The sequence below is a fragment of the Saccopteryx bilineata genome, chromosome 7 (assembly GCF_036850765.1).
Source record: "Saccopteryx bilineata isolate mSacBil1 chromosome 7, mSacBil1_pri_phased_curated, whole genome shotgun sequence".
NCBI lineage: Eukaryota > Metazoa > Chordata > Mammalia > Chiroptera > Emballonuridae > Saccopteryx > Saccopteryx bilineata.
The window spans coordinates 102,661,400-102,680,084 of record NC_089496.1 but is presented as its reverse complement, the minus strand read 5'-3'; the positions used below and the strand labels follow the sequence as shown (position 1 = coordinate 102,680,084).

At 42.8% G+C, this 18,685-nt stretch overlaps 1 protein-coding gene across 2 annotated transcripts in view; it reads left to right on the top strand.

The window, feature by feature from the left end:
• SHTN1 (shootin 1) overlaps window positions 1-17,427 on the top strand; it is a 102,748-nt gene extending 85,321 nt beyond the window's left edge. Inside the window, exons 16-17 of one of the 2 annotated variants that reach the window (XM_066239500.1) lie at window positions 275-467; window positions 15,646-17,427. In XM_066239500.1, the coding sequence (XP_066095597.1) occupies window positions 275-467; window positions 15,646-15,868 (416 nt within the window). In that variant the 3' untranslated portion in view covers window positions 15,869-17,427. The remainder of the gene's footprint in view (window positions 1-274; window positions 468-15,645) is intronic. The other variant, XM_066239502.1, reaches the window with a different exon arrangement.
• Window positions 17,428-18,685: the final 1,258 nt, after the last annotated feature.

Here is an 18,685-nt window from a genome sequence, read left to right as displayed (position 1 = left end):
TAAGGACTCTGGTCCAGTGAGGGGACCATGGCCTGGGGTTTTGCGGTTTCTTAAGGTCTGTACACAATTTCTCAGCGTGGTCCTGGAGCACTGAGTAGTACCACCCAAGCAGAGCAGGTTTCGAATAGGAACATTTTTCAGCGTGCTCTTGAAATTTTAGCAAAATTTGGCCTTTCCACTTCCTGAGGGATTTTCTGCTAATCTGTTTTTTCAGTGCCAGATTAATCAGCATCGCACAGAATTATTAAACTTGAGGTATATGTTTGGTTTTAAGGTCCAACTGGGATATTAGCCACCTCAGAGTCCATATCCATGCCTGTGTTGGGTTCTGTATCCAGTGTAACAAAAACAGCCTTGAACAAGAAAACTCTGGAGGCAGAATTCAACAGCCCGTCCCACCCAACACCTGAGCCAGGTGAAGGGCCGTGTAAATTGGAAGGAAGCAGAAGTTCCAAGGTTACATTTCAGTAAGTAATGATGCTCCTAAGTGGTGCGTGGAACAATCTGTGATAACTAACTGGTGTGTTGCTTTGCTTTCTTTCTCTTGGGAGAGCTTTTGATTTGGTTACCCAGTGAATACTCTTCTTCCTTTGTTTGATGAGCCACCTTTTGATTCTGGGCTGCTGGCTCAGAGGTCTTATTACCTCCCATGTAAAGCAAATATGTGTAAAGAGAATTCTTGCCCCTGAACTGGGTTGGTAATTGGACTCTTCTCTGCACAAGAAAATTGACCTGGGTGATCATCATTCAGCGTCAAAGACAACTCTTTAATCATTCTTTCAAGATTAAATTGCTTATATTACCCCTTTTAATGGTTCATAAGGAGCTGAAGAAGGTGCTAGATCTTTCAGAAGAACCAGTTCTTCAGACGTACTTTGAAGGGTACCTTTTTACAACCTCACTTTCTGGTCCTCACCTAAAGAATGTGCCTTGATATTTCTCTGTCCCGAAAATGGGAACATGTCTCGGAAAGAGTTCTCTGTATCGACTTGCTTGAAAATGACACTTTGTCACGTTGATCCTGCTGTTGAGTGTGTTTCTGACAGCTCCAGAGGAGGGTGGGTTTGTTCCATAACAATGGCAAGCCCTTTCTGAAATTCATCTGGTTTCGCTTTCGTTCCCTTGCCAGGATGTCGGGTGGGGGTGGGGGCTGTCACTTGAAGAAAAGGAAGAGGTGAGACAAATCAGATCAGCCGATTGTAATTGTAATCACGGTTAATTAAACCTCTGATTTCCTGTTCTATCAGGAGAGAAAGGCCCTTTTCTGTACCTCTACCTGCCTGCGTTCAAAAGGTGAAGCCTGGACAAATGAAGTTGAAATTCAATTTAGATCTGTTTTTGCCACCTGGTATTTTCTTCCATTCTTGCGTTTCTCTTTGGTACTATTAACTCCCCCCACCCCCTCTTTTGAAATGAATGGCCTTCTTTGCTGATTTACAGTTTTATCTAATTTCATTGTATTTAATAGCACATTTCCCCCTGTAGTCATGTGTCCCCTTTTCCTCTGACTACAGTCATTGGAACAATTCTAGCAGAAAAATTATCTATATTCATTCTTCATCTTTCCTGTTAAATTTATTTCACACCTAATTTGACATCAGCAATCTGGCTACATTGGAACCAATATCTAGACACAAAAGCAATTTGGCTGAGACAAGTTAGTTTCTGAGAAAGACTTCTGTGTTTGTGTGTGCGTGCGTGTGTGTGTGTGTGTGTGTGTGCGTGTGTGTATAGATTTTTTTCCCCTTTACCATTTTATACAGATAATCTTAATCAGAAAATACTACAATTCCTTCTTCCTTTTGTCTGCCTTTTATTCACCAAAAGTAAGTGGAAATTACATTCCCAAGAAAGGAAATGAAATAATTGCAGGCCCAAGGTCTGCAAAATGTGTTGAATTGACCGTGAAAAGGATCCATGTGTTGACAGGCACGGTTGTTAGGCACCATAAAGGCCCGTGCGAAGCTCCATTTATTTCTCATCCTGCTTGTTCAATGACTGCTTAAGAGACACATTTTCAATTTAATTTAGCTACTTAAAGCGCTAATACAAATACTCTGTGCTGCTGTATTAACTTTTCAACTTTGTAACCTAATGCTTGATTATTCAGTTCTTGACATTCTTTAGCTGAAATAACCAGTGCCATGTCTTTTCCTAGAAGGAAGTCATTTAGCAGAGAGGAGCGCCTTGCTGAAAAATCTGTTGTAGTCTGATTAGACTAGACGAATGAGCCCGGGTTTCCTGTGTACGTATATGGTAACTAGTCACTTCTCAGACAGGCGTGCTTCGTTCATGTTGAAACCCAGCTTCTTAAGGAGGGAAAGAAGTTTAATTCAGTGTAGTGCCATGTAAGCTTTCAATGTAAACATTCATGTGATGTATTGGAATTCCGTGAAGCTAGTCTCACTGCCGGGGAATGAGAAGGGTCATGTTTGGTTCTGCTGGCCACCGCTGACCAGTAGGCTTGCTCTGGTCACAAACTCGGAGAGGCAGACAGACCGTTGTCTTATCTCATCGCCCTGAATTGGCAAAGCACTTGCAGGCCAGATCACGAGTTAAAAGTGAAATGTTTCCTCTGCTTTTCTTTATTTATTTTTAAGCAGGAGAGAGAGACAGACAGGAAGGGAGAGAGATGAGAAGCATGAACTCATAGTTGCGGCCCTTTAGTTGTTTATTAATTGCTTCTTATATGTGCTGTGACCAGGGGGTTCCAACCGAGCCAGTGACCCCTTGCTATAAAGCCTGTGACCTTGGGCTCAAGCCAGCAACCTTGGGCTTCAAACTAGCAACCTTTGGGCCCAAACCAGCGACCATGGAGTCATGTCTATGAACCCACGTTCAAACTGCGCTCAAGCCAGTGACCCCAGGGTTTTGAAGCTGGGCCCTTAGTGTCCCAGGCCGATGCTCTACCCACTGTACCACCGCCTGGTCAGGCTCCTTTGCTTTTTAAAACTGTTTTTGCACTCTAGTAATTGCATCTTTATACTGATCTGTGGAGAGAGCCACATATCAGTTTTGGGTGAGTGGCACTGTCAGCTCTAGATGGGGAACCAAGGTCATGGGAATACTAATTACAGTAGCCTCTATTTCTTACATTATTACACACACACACCAGTCCCTTCCACTCTCATGCTCCCTGCCTCCCTCCGCCCAGGATGCCCCTAGCTACATGACCTACGCTCTCAGCTCCATCATTGTCATCTTCTAAATGAGACCAGTCCTATTTAAAATTGTAACTCATCTTCCTCTAAACTTTGATTCCTCCTTAACCTGTTCCATTTTCCCCCACAGCAGTTATATTCTAATATACTCTATCCTTTATTTATCATATTGAATGCTTGTTTTCTCTCTGCCTCTGCTGGAGTATAAGCTGCATGAGGGTAGGAATCTTTTTGTCCGGTTTGCTCCCAGCCGTATCCTACACACCTGGAAAATCCCTGCCTTATGGTAGACTGACTCCCAGTCAATGTGGAGTAACAAGCAAGTGCACTTTGGTATCAACAAAACAGCACAATATCAGTTAATTAAAATACTCAGTTAACCAGCCTTCTGTCATTATTCAACAGTTACACATCTATGGAAGCCTAGTATTAAAGATTTTTGTTTGTTGTTTGGTTGGCTTATCTGACTTTTTAAACATTTTTTAAATGGCCAGGAGTCATTTACATCCAGCTCCTGCTTGCCTATCCTCTACATCTTTGTACCTACATGAGATAAAAGTGTCCCAAGCTGTAGAAGAAAGATTCAGGTATGCTCACTTGATTGACCTCAGGTAGACAGGGAAGTTTGCTAATCCAACTAAGAAAGCTTTTAAAGTGAGTAGATACAAAAATGTTTTCTGCACAAGCTATTTGCTTCACCAGAAAATTAAATAACATCAAGCTATTCCTGGAATTTTTTAAAAATAAATTCCTAAAATCAACATATAATAATTGAGTAACTACTGTCTGGTAAAAAAAAAAAAAATTATAGAGCCAGACATTCGTACAGGATATGGATTTATTTCCTAGAGACTTATGAGAAGGCAAGAGACACCATTAATACTTAATTATAGGGACTAATTAAAATTACCGTAACATTTTTGTCACCAGCCTAAGCAGAGCAAGGTGGGTTTTTTGTTTGTTTGTTTGTTTGTTTGTTTTTAAGAAAAAGAAGCCAAAAATAAGGGAAAGATAATCAGGACTTAGAGAAGCCTAATTGTTTCTATTTTATTAACAACCTTAGAAGTATTGGTGTCTGGTAAATTATTTCTAACAAATTATACTATTTGGTAACAGTTTCTTCAATCTGACAGACAATGGGAATGTCCTTCATTTTGATGAGTTCTGACTCGGAAGGGAATTACGCTCTGAGTCTCCCCTCCTGCTGTGCGGGGTGAGATGCAGCCAGAGCGTCAACAGGAGGGCCGGACCTTTGCTTTTCACGCTCTTCCCTGCTGATCGCCAGTAATCTGGCAGTTAAAATATGGCAAGACTTCGCTGATTCAAGCCACTCTCAATAGGTGGAGAGTTGAATATAAAATAGAGAACATCCCAAATTATAGAATTTTTTTTCAAGGCAACTAACTATTGTATTACTTTCAGCTACAGTACCTGGGAACAGGCTGAATGTTTCACAGGTCAGAAAACCGAGAGCGACTTGTATTTTTGGCAGTAAAAGCCTGTAGACTGGAGAGGGCAGAAACAAGTGTGCACAGTGGGACCGTTTTTCTGAACTCTGCGTTTCATCTGTGCCCCGGATGGCAAGCCGAAGGGGTTGCTTCCGAACCACTGCTCCACCCTCAGGTAGACTAGGTAGGGTCTGACCTTGGGTTTGCTATTGATTTTATTTATGACCTTGAGGAAGCTGTTTAATCTGTGACTCTTGTTTCCTAATCTCTAAAATGAAGGTAATAACGCCTACCTTGTAGGGTTGTCCTGGAAACTAGACAATGTCTGACATGTATTTCAATCATATCTTTTTCCACCTTATGTTAAAATTATAAGGCCAAGCCATTACTGGATGATCAAGGAGAAAAGTTAAAGTTGGAAAGCTTGGATACTGGACACCTGGGTTATTGACCGGATCAGGTTTCCTTGGGGAAGTCATGTCGCCTCTCTGTTTTTTTTTCTTTTTTATGGTGTTTTCTAATCTAAAATTGAGGCGTGTCGATTAGATACTCTCCAGAGTCCCTTTCAGCTCTAGCAGCCCGATAATTCGTCACCAATGTGGTTTTCGGTAAAGATGTTCACAGTTCGGATAAGGAACAAGAATTAAGTCTGTATGTTTTACCTACATGACTCTCAATACAGTAACATACACACAAACCTAGAAATGTAAAAGAATTCATTTTTAAATGATTCCATCAGAACTTAGAAGTCCAAATCAAAATGATTGTTATCCCTCAGTGGTCGGGATACTCACTCCAACCCTGTCACTATCACCCCAAAGCTTTTAGCCCCATTTGGATTAGAGGTACCTGATCACAGACAGTATCGATTGAATGATTATTCCTGTTGACCTTGGGGAGAAGAAAGTGGTGGGGGGGACTTCGAGTGCCTTCGAGCCACGCTGCTGGTCTTGTCACTATGAGAATTAGTGTCAGTACTTACTTTGTTCAAAAAATGATTCAGTCTATTTTAATCACTACTATATATTCAACAAATGTTTTCCAGTGATAGTGGCTTTTAAAAGTGGATTAGTTTTTGGAACTAGCGATGAGCTTTGCAGATAGACATGTTTTTAACTGTGACATGGACACTTGACATGCCTCCCAAGCCCATGGACAGAGAGGCCCCATGGAGTCCAGTGAAGCCAGGGCTGCTTGGCCTTTCTCTGCAGGTTTGACTACGCATCTTAGGTTTGACTAGTGTCAGATGTACATGGTTGTGGGGCTTTGATTAGTGGGTAGCTAGGAGATTAATATTTCAGAAACAAACAGGAAGTAAGAAATGCAGTCTACCTAGATCTGGGTCAAGTCATCTACCACTTTAATCCTGTGAAACCTGCTAGTTCTGTTATCAACAGAATGCAGAGAGCTTGTGTTCCTGGTGCAGGCAGAGTAAATTGGGAAAACATTTTGAGGATAAAAACCTATAACACTTTATTAAATCTGTTTTTCCTCCTTTTTTTAAGTTAATATTTTCTAGTACTCTTCATCAGTACTTATTAATGCATATCCCTACTAAAATCCTATCCACCCAAGGAGAACTGTGCCTAGGTTGCGGTAGGCAGGGTGTAGCTGTCGATTGTAGATGGAGGCCGTGGGAATGGCACCAGTTTCCAGCTCAGACATTCAGGATTTTGGAACTTGCTTCTGTGATACTTTGGTGGTGTTACTGTATTTCACTAACATGTATTCAAGCCAGGTACTTTCATAGGTTATTTTACTTCTTCCAAAAGGTACAGAATGGACATGTCTCCGTTTTAAGGATGAGAAAACTGAGGCTCAGTGAGGCAAACAATTTTCCTAAAATTTTATTTCTAATTGATAATGGGATCAGATTTTATTTGAACCTTTTTCATTCCATCTCCAAAGCCCATGCTTTGCATACTGTATTAAGTATATTGAAACTTAAGAATGGAGGGAATAAAGTGACCATAAGGTTTCTTCTATAGAAAGCAATGATCCCACAATTAAATCACTCCGTTAGCCCTGTGACACTCACATCCTGCTCCCCTGACCCTACATACTCACAGGTACTGTCCTTCTCTTCCTCTTTCCCTCTTCTTAAGGCTAACTTAAGCACTTACAACATCAGTTGCCAAGGGGAAAAAAATGTTACCTAGTAAAACAAAGAATTCTGGGAAGGAGAGCTCATCCGAATTAACAAAAAGACTACAGTAGTTGGAAAGAAATTATTTTCATGTTTTTCATGTCAAATGTCCAATAAAGGGGAAATGCTTCACAAAAAAACTTTGGAAATTACTGAATCAGAATACCAGCCTGAGCTACTTCAGTCTTTGGCATAAATTTCATTTACACATTTTTTTTTATTTAATGATGTTTCAAACATACTGAAGAATAGTTTATTCAAAGAAGCCAAGCACCTTGAAAATATCTGACTCTATAATCATTGGACGAAAGACTATGATAACATAATGGTGAATCACTGTGAATCCAGTTGTTTTGTACTTTCTGTAGACAAAATAAGTCTTATTGTGGTATATCCACTTGTGCCGAACCTCTGTGAGATAGCTCCATCTCTGGTCAATTACCGGCCAGCTCCTTGAGCTTGTGCTTAGTGTCCATTGGTCATCATGTCTTTGGACATCTCTAGTATAAACAGAGAGGCAGGACCCGTGGGCCTTCAGTGTGGAAGAAGAGGTGAGATCATAACAGAGTTCTGCATCCCAACCAGGCAGAGGCCCAACAGTCTCTTGTATTCTTGCTGTGTTGCTGTTTCATCTCTGAACATCACTGTGGCCCTACTTGTCCACAGTGAGCTGTCTGCCTCCGGGTTCACTTTGTTGATTACACGCAGGAAGTCGTGAGTATCCTCCCCACAGTTACAACTAAATAAAGCAGTCAGCCTCAAAGATGACTTTTCACTTCATCTATGTAGTAGTCACAGTACTTTTTAAAAACTTTGCCCTAAAAGGGAGTGTCCATTTGAAAGTGAACTCAGGTTCCCATTATAATTGGTGTCATTGGCAGTGATTTCATAGCTGTGCCCTCATCTCTGGACAATTCCCAAAGATTCTTTTTAAACCACACTTGCCAGAGGCTCTTCCAGTTAACACTTCCCTAACTCACCATGCTTCCCTTCCAGGGCAGATCTCCCCAGAGCTCTAAGCATTATCAAGCTCTTTTTTAACCACTAGATAGGCAGCTAGCTTGCCTTTTTTTGTTTGCGAGGTCAAGACAGGTCACCTTGTGCTTTGGAAGAATTGAACAAACAAAAACCCATGTAGCAATTACAGGATTTCAGTTTCAATAGAAAAATGTCTGCTTCCAATAAAACCCCTTTTATTGTAATTTGCATTTAATTTCTAGCTAGGGTACCTCTAAATACATGAGACTTTTGGCCCCACACCGATTTATTTCTATAAGAGTTCATCCTGTGTGACCCATTAACTGACTACCAAGGGGTAGTTGATAAAAGGTAAATTTTAGGTGTCTCTTAGTTAGTGTGATCAGTCACACATTTCTGCGGAGGGAAAAAATGGAATGGCCTTTCAAAGGGTTTTGAGTTTAAAGTAAGGTTGATTTTAATCATTGACCTCCAACTGGCCGCTTCCGTTTCGTTTCCTTATTTCCAGTGTGAAACTAATGTAGAAAAACGAAATGGAAAAGCACCACTTTGAGATCAGAGCTAGGGAACCTGAGCCTTTGAACTATGTTACCAAATAGCAATTGAGATTCTTAAGTAACTTTTAGGGAGACTTGGCTTAAATTATTCTCTCAAATATTGATCGTGGCTAGAAATTAATTTGCTTGGTCATGCAACAACTGCTCCTTAAGAGGAGTTTGGTTCAACAGATGGAAAACAAGGGTTCTTTCAGCTCCTTGTGCTGGAAGGGGTGCGCTGTCTTTCTCTGCTCCCACCGGCACTGTGTCCTCCTCTCCGCCTCTCCCCCTTCCTCCCCTTCTGTGTATGTGTGCATGCACGTGCGTGTGCATGCGTGTGTACTCATGGAGTGGAGGGAAGAATGGAGGGCACCTTCCCTGCACTTTGCGGACATTTGTGTCCGAGAGATGACGACTAGCGAGCAGAATGCACTGCACGGAGGTGACTGCCTAATCTGGTGCTCTTACACAATTAAAGGATTTTGTCTGCTCTCAACTGTAATCTTAGCACTGCTGAATGGCGGGCTGCCGCTGCAGGAAACGGCCCTCTCAGCAAAGCACAGCCACAAAGCAGCACCCTGTGCGTCTGCACACGGACCATTAAGTTTCAACAACAGAATTAGCAGACAACTGGATGTTCTGGAAGCTGAGATTCCCCTCCCTTAGTCTTTTCTCCCTACCCCCCAAGGAGTTATCCTGTAGACTGCCCCGGAAGATCCGCTGGGCAGTTTTGTCTTCCACGTGTTCTGACAGCAGCTTCTTCCAGATTAGCTGTGGAGGCTGTGTTACACCTCATGTTAACATGCTGTTGAGTAAATCTCAAAATGACTGTTCAGGTGCTGCTGAGTAATTCTCAGTTCTCTCAAAGAATTAATTGCCTTTCTAACATTTGCCTCAAGTTGCAAATACCTGTGATATTAAGGGCCAAAGCCTAAAATATATTCACTTCGGCATAGAGAACCAAATTGCTTTGGGTGCTTTGTAAATTTTTAAAAAACATCTCTCTATAGTCTCTGCAGTGTTTGTGTTTCCTTTTATTTGTGTATAGTGGAGTATTTATTCAAATAGAAGCAGCCGACTAAAAATAATATAGAATATTATTACTATAATATTATTATTAAATAATAAAACTTGACAATAACATAGAATGTGTCACTTTATGTTTGAAAGTCTATTTGGTGAAATTTTGGACGAGTATATTAAAACTTAAATGAAATTTCAGATTTAAGGACAGATTGACCTAACTTCAGAATCCTGATAAACACATTTCATGTGAAATAGATTTTGTCATACAACTATGTGAAAAGTGGCATGCTGAATTCTTTGTGACTTCCCATTTTACCAGAGAGTTTATAATATGGTAAATTTAAAGCAAAATCTCGACAAAGTTAAAAACATTGTTCTGAAAAGTTAGAATGAAACAGTGAGCAAGGCTCGCTCTTGGGGAGCCAGTGTTATTTATAGGTGGTAATTTTATGGAAGACTTAATGTCTATTCACATATTTCTCTTTGAAGTAACATTCCCTTTTGATAATTGGGATCTGAATGGATTTTTCATGGTGACTTAAAGTTGTGCAGAATTACCAAAAGCTTTGAAAGTAGTCCTCTCAAAAAGTATAAGACATTTCAGAATCTTTGCTTGATGCTTTCTCTGCGATGAGTTTGCTGGCGAGAATGGTCCAGTTTCCTGAGCCTTTGGGGGCCAGTGTACTTTGGAATCTGTGAATGTCCACAGTCCAACCTCCAGAGGAATAAAGACCTGGGACAAGGCTGGTCACATGCTGGGTGGTCTGCGCTGTAACCGTGCACAGAGATGCCCGGGCTGCAGTTACTGCGCAGAGTGGGCTGGAAGGTCTGTGCCCGGCCGTTACCGCCTCTGTTAGAAAGGAATTCTTGTTCATCCTGAGGGCAAATCTCCACCCAGAAGCTGATGTCGGGTTTTCAACCATGGCAGGCTTCTGTTGTTTAACACTTATTTTTTGATCATTTAAAATTACATAGATTTTTTTTCCCCCTCACATCAGAGCTGACCCAAATTGACAAAGCGATTTATTCTTTGAGCTAAAACGGAGTTTTAAAAAAAGTAGACAAAGCCAAAAGAAATGAGCTTTGTTCTACCTGCATTCTATTTAAAAGTATTAGACTTGGTGATAATATAGAAAGTGTCATTTCATGTTTAAAGGTCTATTTGGGGAAATTTTGGACAAGTGTATTAAAATCTCCTGAAAATTAGGGTGTCTGAGAAAAACAACAAGAACTACCCCCGTGGTCATTCCACTGCTGTTCCCTGTGGTTGTAACGAGAAAAAAAAAGTAAGACGTCTTATTTCTGCCTGGGGAAAATATAAAGCGGACTTCCTCTTTGGAGTTTTCCCAGGAAACTACTTTATAAAGACAAATTTAAATCTTTTCGTTTTCTGTCCTTGAAGGTGGTAAATACGATTGCGGCTTTCTCCATTTTTATTGTAAATGAAACAGAGTTCAGACCGTCCGGCGCGTCATTTGTTGGATGGCTGCCACAGACTAATGCAGACGTCCCACTGCGAGACCAGAGAAGAACTATACTTTGATTCACCAGATTGTGTTAAATAGTCCAGCTGTTGCGATTTGAAAGATAGTTACCTCCGAAGTGAAATAGAAATGAACTTGGCATTTATGCCTCAAACCATTTTTATACTGTTGGGCAATCAGCTTTTCAGAGGTAGTGTTTTATAAAATAACTCTCACAGCTTTAAAAGTTTCATTCACTGTACTATTCAAAATGTCCCACCTTTATATTATCAGTAAAATTAAGCTTGAGTGATATGTAGAATTTGCATGAAATAAGCATTTCCCCCTTCATTTCATGAGCTTTGATTGCATTCAATTGAGCTCAGAGCCGCCTCGATTAGGGCTCTTTGGGGCATTAGTTAATTTGAATTGCAGCCGAAATGTTAGCTAGAATGTTTTGAACATAATTGGAACGTGGAAAGTTGATTTTGAAAGGAATTTCATTGAATGCAAACAATGATGTGCTTTTTAAAAATTAGAATGCTGCGTTTTCATCGCCTACCATGCAGTCTGAGAAATCACGGAGTCCTGCGTGAAGTTCAGCTTCCATGGCACTGGTTGCCATTGTTCTGACTCTTCTGGTACCAGTGCAGTTTGGAGTCAGGTTCTTCCTTTTATCAGCAAGTGGCCCCACCTGTCCAAGCGCCACCCTCTGGCTCTCTAGCAGTGGAAGAAACATAGCTGCTTTTTAAAAGGGCGTCCGAGTTGTGCTTAGGCGTCAGGCTTCGCAGAGAGGCGTAGATTGGTATATTATCTCCAAGCTTTTATTTTGCTTTCTGCTTTTTCTTTTTGTCTTGAAATACTCCTTGAGCAAATGATCTAAAATGACCCGTGAAAATATCTATTTGTCTGGATCATAAATGGCTACTTGTATGTTGTGGTTTATATATATATATATATATATATATATATATATATATATATATGTAAAACGGGAAATCAAGATTCCACAATTTTAGTCCTGCTATCTGCTATTAACTAGTGTTATGCCCTTGGACAAATCATGTAACTGACTTTTTTGTTGTCTTTATTTGATAAATGAAAAGGGGTTAGTGATTCCTGTCGCTTGAACTTCCTTTGATTTTAGTCTTACGTTCTCTCACCTCTAAAATTTAGGTTTACTTGGGAGATTTTGCAGGATACAGGAGGTCTGCCATACTTTTCACTAGTGCTGAACTTTCCTACTTATTTGTGGCCATTGCCCTTAGCTGAAGAATTAAAGCAGAAAAATTGAACAGAATCATAGTGTACTGCAGTGCTGATTACACTGTTGCATTTGAGTGCCTGGGATTTTTACCTTGGGGGAGAGGCTTCAGCGTTGACCTTTTAAAAGCTGCCTCTAGGGTTTCTTAGAGCAAGAGCCTGGGTTCTTGGTGCCCTTGAGGGGGCTCTCTTGCTCGTCCCATAAGAAGGGAATGGAGCTGGAATAAAGCAGAGGAGGAGACCCCCCCCCCCCCATTCCAAAGGAGCCCTGGGAAGCTAGGGGAACCTGGAGGGGACCTGATGTCAACCCAGGAGAAACTACAAGTCAAAAAAGGAAAAACAAACAAATAAACAAACAAGGATAGGTTGAAGGGATGGAAATTTACATTTCTGAAAGATGCCGCTGAAAACAGGGATTCAGAAAGAAATGGTTAAACATGAATGTTAGCCTGTGGCATCATTGTTTTTCTAGGAGAAGATGCCTTCCGGGAAACAGATGTGGGAAAACCCGGAAACAGATGTGGGAAAAGCAGGAACCTGGAGCTAGAGCTCCTGCTTCTTGGTCTGGCTCTGCTGCTGCTCAGCTGCAGGGCTTTAGGCTCTTCCCCTCTCTGAACAGCGTTGTCCTCATCTGTAAAGGGACAGGTTGGACGTGGTGATTGCCATCGTGCCTTTTAGTCTTATCCATTGGGATTCAAAGTCATTGCTCATCCACCTTGAGAAACACGTTATTCTGACGCTCGGTGCTATAGATTCAGGGGTATTGCCCACCATGCTAAGTTCAGTGATAATCAACAAAGGAGTTCTCAAACTGCAGCCTACAGGCAATTTAATAATACATTAACCTGCAGTTGAGAAGCCTATTTCAAGAAAGAGGAACAATTCTTTGGTCCGAGGCTTGCAGGACAATTTCTGCCTGACAGGACGAGGTTTCTGAGTTTTCGGTTCAATCAGCATCCCCGTGTTGCTGTTGTGGAGCCCTGTGAGCACTTCCTGGAAGTGTTCGGACTCCAACAATGAAGAAAGCTTTTCTAGGACGTGCTCACCACCCCTTCACCTGCAGACAGGTGGGCGTGACAACAACCAGACTAGTTCTGCAGAAGTGAAGGTCAGTATGGGTTGATGGAATTTGCTCACTGAGAATGAGGTATATCCGGTACTCCTTTGCATGCTTAGAGCAGGTTGGCTGGCTTATTTATATACAGTGAGCTCACACCCAAGACGGTGGAGCCAGACTGGTCTCCGGAGCTGCAGGCCTTGAGGCTTGGACTGTAGCAACCTGGCTAGGCTGGGATTTCATTTCCTAGAATTCCCTTGCCCATTTCCTTCTAGATGAGAGAGGCCACAAGACAAATTTGCATGAAATTAAGGCAGAAGTGACGTAGTCTTTTTCTTTTTTTGTAACACTCTGAAGGTCCACACTGTTATAGTTCATGCATGTTGTCACCTACTTGGCATGTGGCAGCAGCTGGCCCTCCATTTCTGCAGCCTCTGCCACCTCCTCCAGCTTCTCCAGCCCTGGGCCAGGTGCGTGTGCGTTTTTGCAGGAAGAGCCCCTGCTTATCCTGCAGGTGGTCTGCACCACCAGGGTTGGAGATTGGGAGAGGGAGAGGTGCTGCTTTGTCTTCAGCCCTTTGCCATGTTTCACCCATCTCCCCTCCCAGCTGCCAGGACTGCTGACCTCACGACCAGCAGCCGACGCAGAGGCAGCACAGACTGCCTAACGAGCTCCCTCTGTTGCCTGAGGTCTGACTCCCAGAATAAGTCCCCGTGCCACTCACCGTGGATGTGCTTGCTTCTCTGACTGTACCCCGGGAGTGTTGCCTGGCTCAGAGAGAGCCCCACCTGGCACCATTGGGGAAACGACAGCCCGTTCTGATTCCCAAAGTACAGCAACAGAAATCTTGAGAAGTGGATCCTTGGCCAAAGTAGATGAACCGTTGTCTTGGTGTTTTCTAGTGACAAGGGCATTGCCAGATCGAGGCAAAAATGGAGGCGTCTGTCCACACAATGGGCTAGCTATCCTCACGATGGGCTAGCTCTCCTCTCAGTCTGCTGGTCATCTGTTTGCTTTAACCACTTCCAAGGAAGACACAGTTCTGCATTAATCACTTAATGATGACAAGCACATAACAGTAGAACCAGATAGCCAGATGGAGCCGTTTTCAAGATGTGGATAAATCTCATGGCGTTGGTCAGAGAGTGATAAAACTGTGGTCAATGGGTTTGAGGGTTTTACTGCACCTGTGGCTGGACTGTGCAGGCCATTTCTCTCAATAGTTGATCATGTGTTCTGTTGTTTTTGTTGTGTAAGGGAGACCTCCAGACTTGCTCACACCAAAGCCTCGGTTTCCGCCCATTCATCGTGAGCATTTCACACCCAGTTCGTCAGTATTTGCTCATTCGCTCACCCCACAGACAGGTCTGCACGAGGTGCTCGCTAGCTGTGCACGAGCTGAACAGTGCGTTTTGGGGATGCTCTCACTGTGTTTGAAGAGACAGACATTAAATAATTAATTGCACAGTATTTAATTATAACCGTGGTGAGTCCAACAGTGGGAGAGTCTTGAGTGACCTGCCATAGGACTCAGGGTATAGTAAAAATCCACTCCAGGTTAGGGGCTGGTAGAGCAGTGGGCAGAGCCCAGCCAGCAGTGCAGTCTACGTCCTGACATGCGGAGGTGGGACAGGCAGGTGCGGGCTCACGGTTAACATCCTAGCATTTGCCAACAAGACAGATAAGTCTAGATCAGCCCCTGCCCTGCCTACCACAGACCCCTCAACTTTCAGACACCGGGTCAGCAGCCCAGTACCTGCAGGTGGTGGCTTCTGACCATGACTTCTAAAAGGTGCCGACTGTCTAATTCCCTGGCAAGAGTGTTTCAGGACATGCTTTTCACGAGGAAACTTGCCCATTCAGCTTGATAAGCAGTGGCTTTCCACATCCGAAGAGGAAACAGGAAAGCCTCTGTCGGAAAAGAAATGGCATCTGAAATTCAATAGGAGATTTCTCAAGAGACATGATGCTCCTTTTTAGAAAAACTTTATGGTAACTTAGCATTTCAGCTTATTCTCTGGGTTCCCCCATCTGCCCTTGTTCCTCCCATCTCCCCCATTTCTGCCCAGATTCCTCCTCATGTCTCAGCTGTCCATTAGTGATGGGGGCGATGTACTTGCCTCTTCCGTGCAGTCTCAGAGCTAATCTGCAGCCAGGTGTGCTCAGAGACACGCGGCAGGGGCTAGCGGCTCCTTCCAGCTAAGGGGGGGGCGGGCCGGGAGTCTGGGCTCAGACGGTGGGGAGGTCTGCATGTGTCTGAGCTTTGCACTTCCTGAGGAGAGCATGTAATTAAGCAGGTAGGTGCATTTGGCTTTTTAACACTTACTTAATTGCTCTGACTTTTTCCACCTTCTTTCTCCTGGCCTTGTGCTGCTAATGTGTAATCTAATAGCTTCATTTCTTTAAATGGCTGGCATCTCCAAGACCACTGTGTGCATGTTCATTAAACTTAGAACGTTCTGGGTTGTTTTTTTGTGTTGTTTGCCTGAATCCAGGACTATGAAAGACAAATATTTTCTCTCTCTGCTTTTAATGTTTTTTTGTTTGTTTAACTGTTCATCCCCTAGGCCTCCCAGTAGCGCTGGACGGAGGAAACAGTACCTTGGCTGCGAATGGCAAGCAAAACCAGTTGTAGTTTTAGATCCTGTTTCCACACACGAACCCCAAACCAAAGACCAGGTTGCTGAACAAGATCCAACTCAACACAAGGATGAGAAAGGCAAGATTAAACCAGAATGCAAAGAAGACAGCGCTGAAAAAACGAGCGACATGGACAGCTCCAGCTGCTGATCCGGAAGCCAGAGCCTGACACGTTCGGAAAGTCCTTCTCAACGAGCACACGATTGGTTTTGTTGTATTGGCAAGGGCTATCGACGTTCTTCTGTCCTCATCACTATTCAGAATACAGGTTCTTCTCTGATGTCACTTTTGTAAGTAGGTCACCTATAAATAGAAGTAAGCGGTTTGGCAAAATACACAAGCTAGGTAGGGGTTTTCTTTTTTGTATTTATAGGGATAAGGTTTTCTTTTTTTTCTAATGACGGTATTAAGTGTGACTTCTTTTAGAAGGTTACAGAAAATTCAGACGTCACTATCTTTTTTAGTTCACGTGCTACCACTCTTCAAATGTACAAGTATAACGCTGGAGGTTTGCAGTGCTGTGGATAATTGGATGAACAGGTGATTTAAAAAGCCCCCACATAAGCTGCTTTTTTGGATCTTGATCCTGTTCGAATGGAGAAACTGCAGCAGCATGGAAATTGTTAGACGCTGTGGCACACTAGTTACTTTCTAGGATATGCTGAGATAAACTTAAAAGTCAAGAGCTGGCATCAAACCAGTAGTCCCATAGTCAGTGTTAATTACACACATTGTTACTTGTGGGATAAAAAGTGGGCACTATTGATCATGTCCAAAGCCTCCCAAGGACTTTGGTGGGAATGCTCTGGTGGCCCAAATACAGAATTAAGGTGCAAGTTCAGTCTTTGAATTTAATAGAGTATCGCCGTGGTAAGCCATGTGCTCTGTGCTCTGAGTTAACTGTGGTTTCTCATGTACTGGTGTGGCACAAGGACCATATTTTATCACAGTTCTTGTGTTTAGTGAAGATAAGCGACAAGCAGACAATTTTCTTGCTTTACTGCTGTTCTACGTCACACAGGTTTGTTGTTTTATTGTTGTCTTATTTTGTAAGAAATTAAGTGGTAGTTATTCTCTAAAAATACAATGATTCAGTCTATCACAGTGAATAAATAGAAATGTAATCAGGGGCTTTTTTTTAAAGAAACTTACACAGCTTTTCAAAGTTGATTGTTTCAAAATTGATGTTTATTGACAATAAGTGGTCATGCACTTGAATGCATTTTTTTTATGACAACAATTCAGTAACGGTAATTTTACTATTAGAGAAAGTGAAAGGTTCAGTTCTGTTAGCATAGCTCAGCATGTAGCTGTCAGGTGTTTCTCACCAAAGGGCAAAAGGAAACAATGTAATAATTGCAGTAGTTGTATTGTACTTTATTTTTGCACGCACGCTAAGCATAGGCTTGATGAGGTGGGTAGGCAGGTGAATGTACTTCCTAAATTTGGAGATAATTATCTTTCTGTAGGTTCGTTATGCTCGACTGTTTTCATGTTCTTCCGGTGACGGTTTTACAGTTACTTATCAGTTCTCTCCTGGGAAATGAAAATGTCATGCTTTCATCTGTAATTTTCCCTCACTGAATAATAATACTGCTGTATGATATCCTAACGACAAACTGCGTTAATGCACTTAAACAAGTTCTGTTACCCTGTGATTAGACTTCTCCTCACCACACTTATTAAAAAGCACCAACAGTATCCCATTACAGGTCATTTGTGGTTATTGACATTTTGGGTCTGGGCCCCCAAATTGGACATTCTTTAAAAAGAAAATGGGGCCCTGGCCGGTTGGCTCAGTGGTGGAGCGTCGGCCTGGCGTGCAGAAGTCCCGGGTTCGATTTCCGGCCAGGGCACACAGGAGAAGTGCCCATCTGCTTCTCCACCCCTCCCCCTCTCCTTCCTCTCTGCCTCTCTCTAACCCCTCCCAGAGTGACGCCCCGGAGGGGCAGAGCATTGCCCCCTGGTGGGCAGAGCATCGCCCCCTGGTGGGCGGGCCAGGTGGATCCCAGTCGGGCACATGCGGGAGTCTGTCTGACTGTCTCTCCCCGTTTCCAGCTTCAGAAAAATACAAAAAAAAAAAAAAAAAGGAAATGGTATAAGCGTTGATTGCTTTAGTCATTTCTAAGAATCCACAAGGTGGTTTATTTTGAGTTTTATTCTCTGTTTGTCCAACCTCTCCTCCTTCCTGGGCCTGTCTTCAGCCCTCTGGGATACTGTCTACATTTAGGAACATAAGGATGTGAACTCTTGTTCCCTGTTTCATCACATACACGGAATAACGCCATTAGGAAAGCACCTCGTTTCCCGGGTGAGAACTCAACCACCTGGGAAGCCATGTGGGCTAGGCCGGGCGGTGGGTAGGAACCGGTATTTTGAGCATTCTTGACTTTTCTGAGCTGCTTGCTTTCTTTCATCATGATCACAGTCATTTACCAGGATCCACCAGGTAAACCCCCTCTGAGGCCAATGCTCTGCCCAGCTAGGGCCATGCTCACAACCAAACTATTTTTAGGGCCTGAGGCAAAGACTCCATGGAGCCTCAGTACCCAGGGCTGACGCTCGAACCAATTGTATTTTTTCTATTAAAAAAAATGTTTCCTTCTGTTTTAGACATATGAATTATGTCTCATGAGCCACAGAGTTCTGTAATTCATGGTGATGCATTTTTAGAGCCAGAGTGAGGCTAAGGGATATTTGTGTTCTCACTATTAAAGAAGAAAATATCTTCCTTCTTCCAAAAGAATAAAAATTTAATGAAAATTTGGCCCCGGCTGGTTGACTCAGTGGTAGAGTGTCTGCTCAGCATCTGGTGTCCCGGGCTTGATTCCCAGTCATGGCACACAGGAGAAGAGACCATCTCCTTCTCCATCCCTCCTCCTACCCCTTCTCTCTCTCTCTCTCTCTCCTCTTCCCACAGCCATGGCTCGACTGGTTCGAGCATCAGCCCTGGGTACTGAGGATATC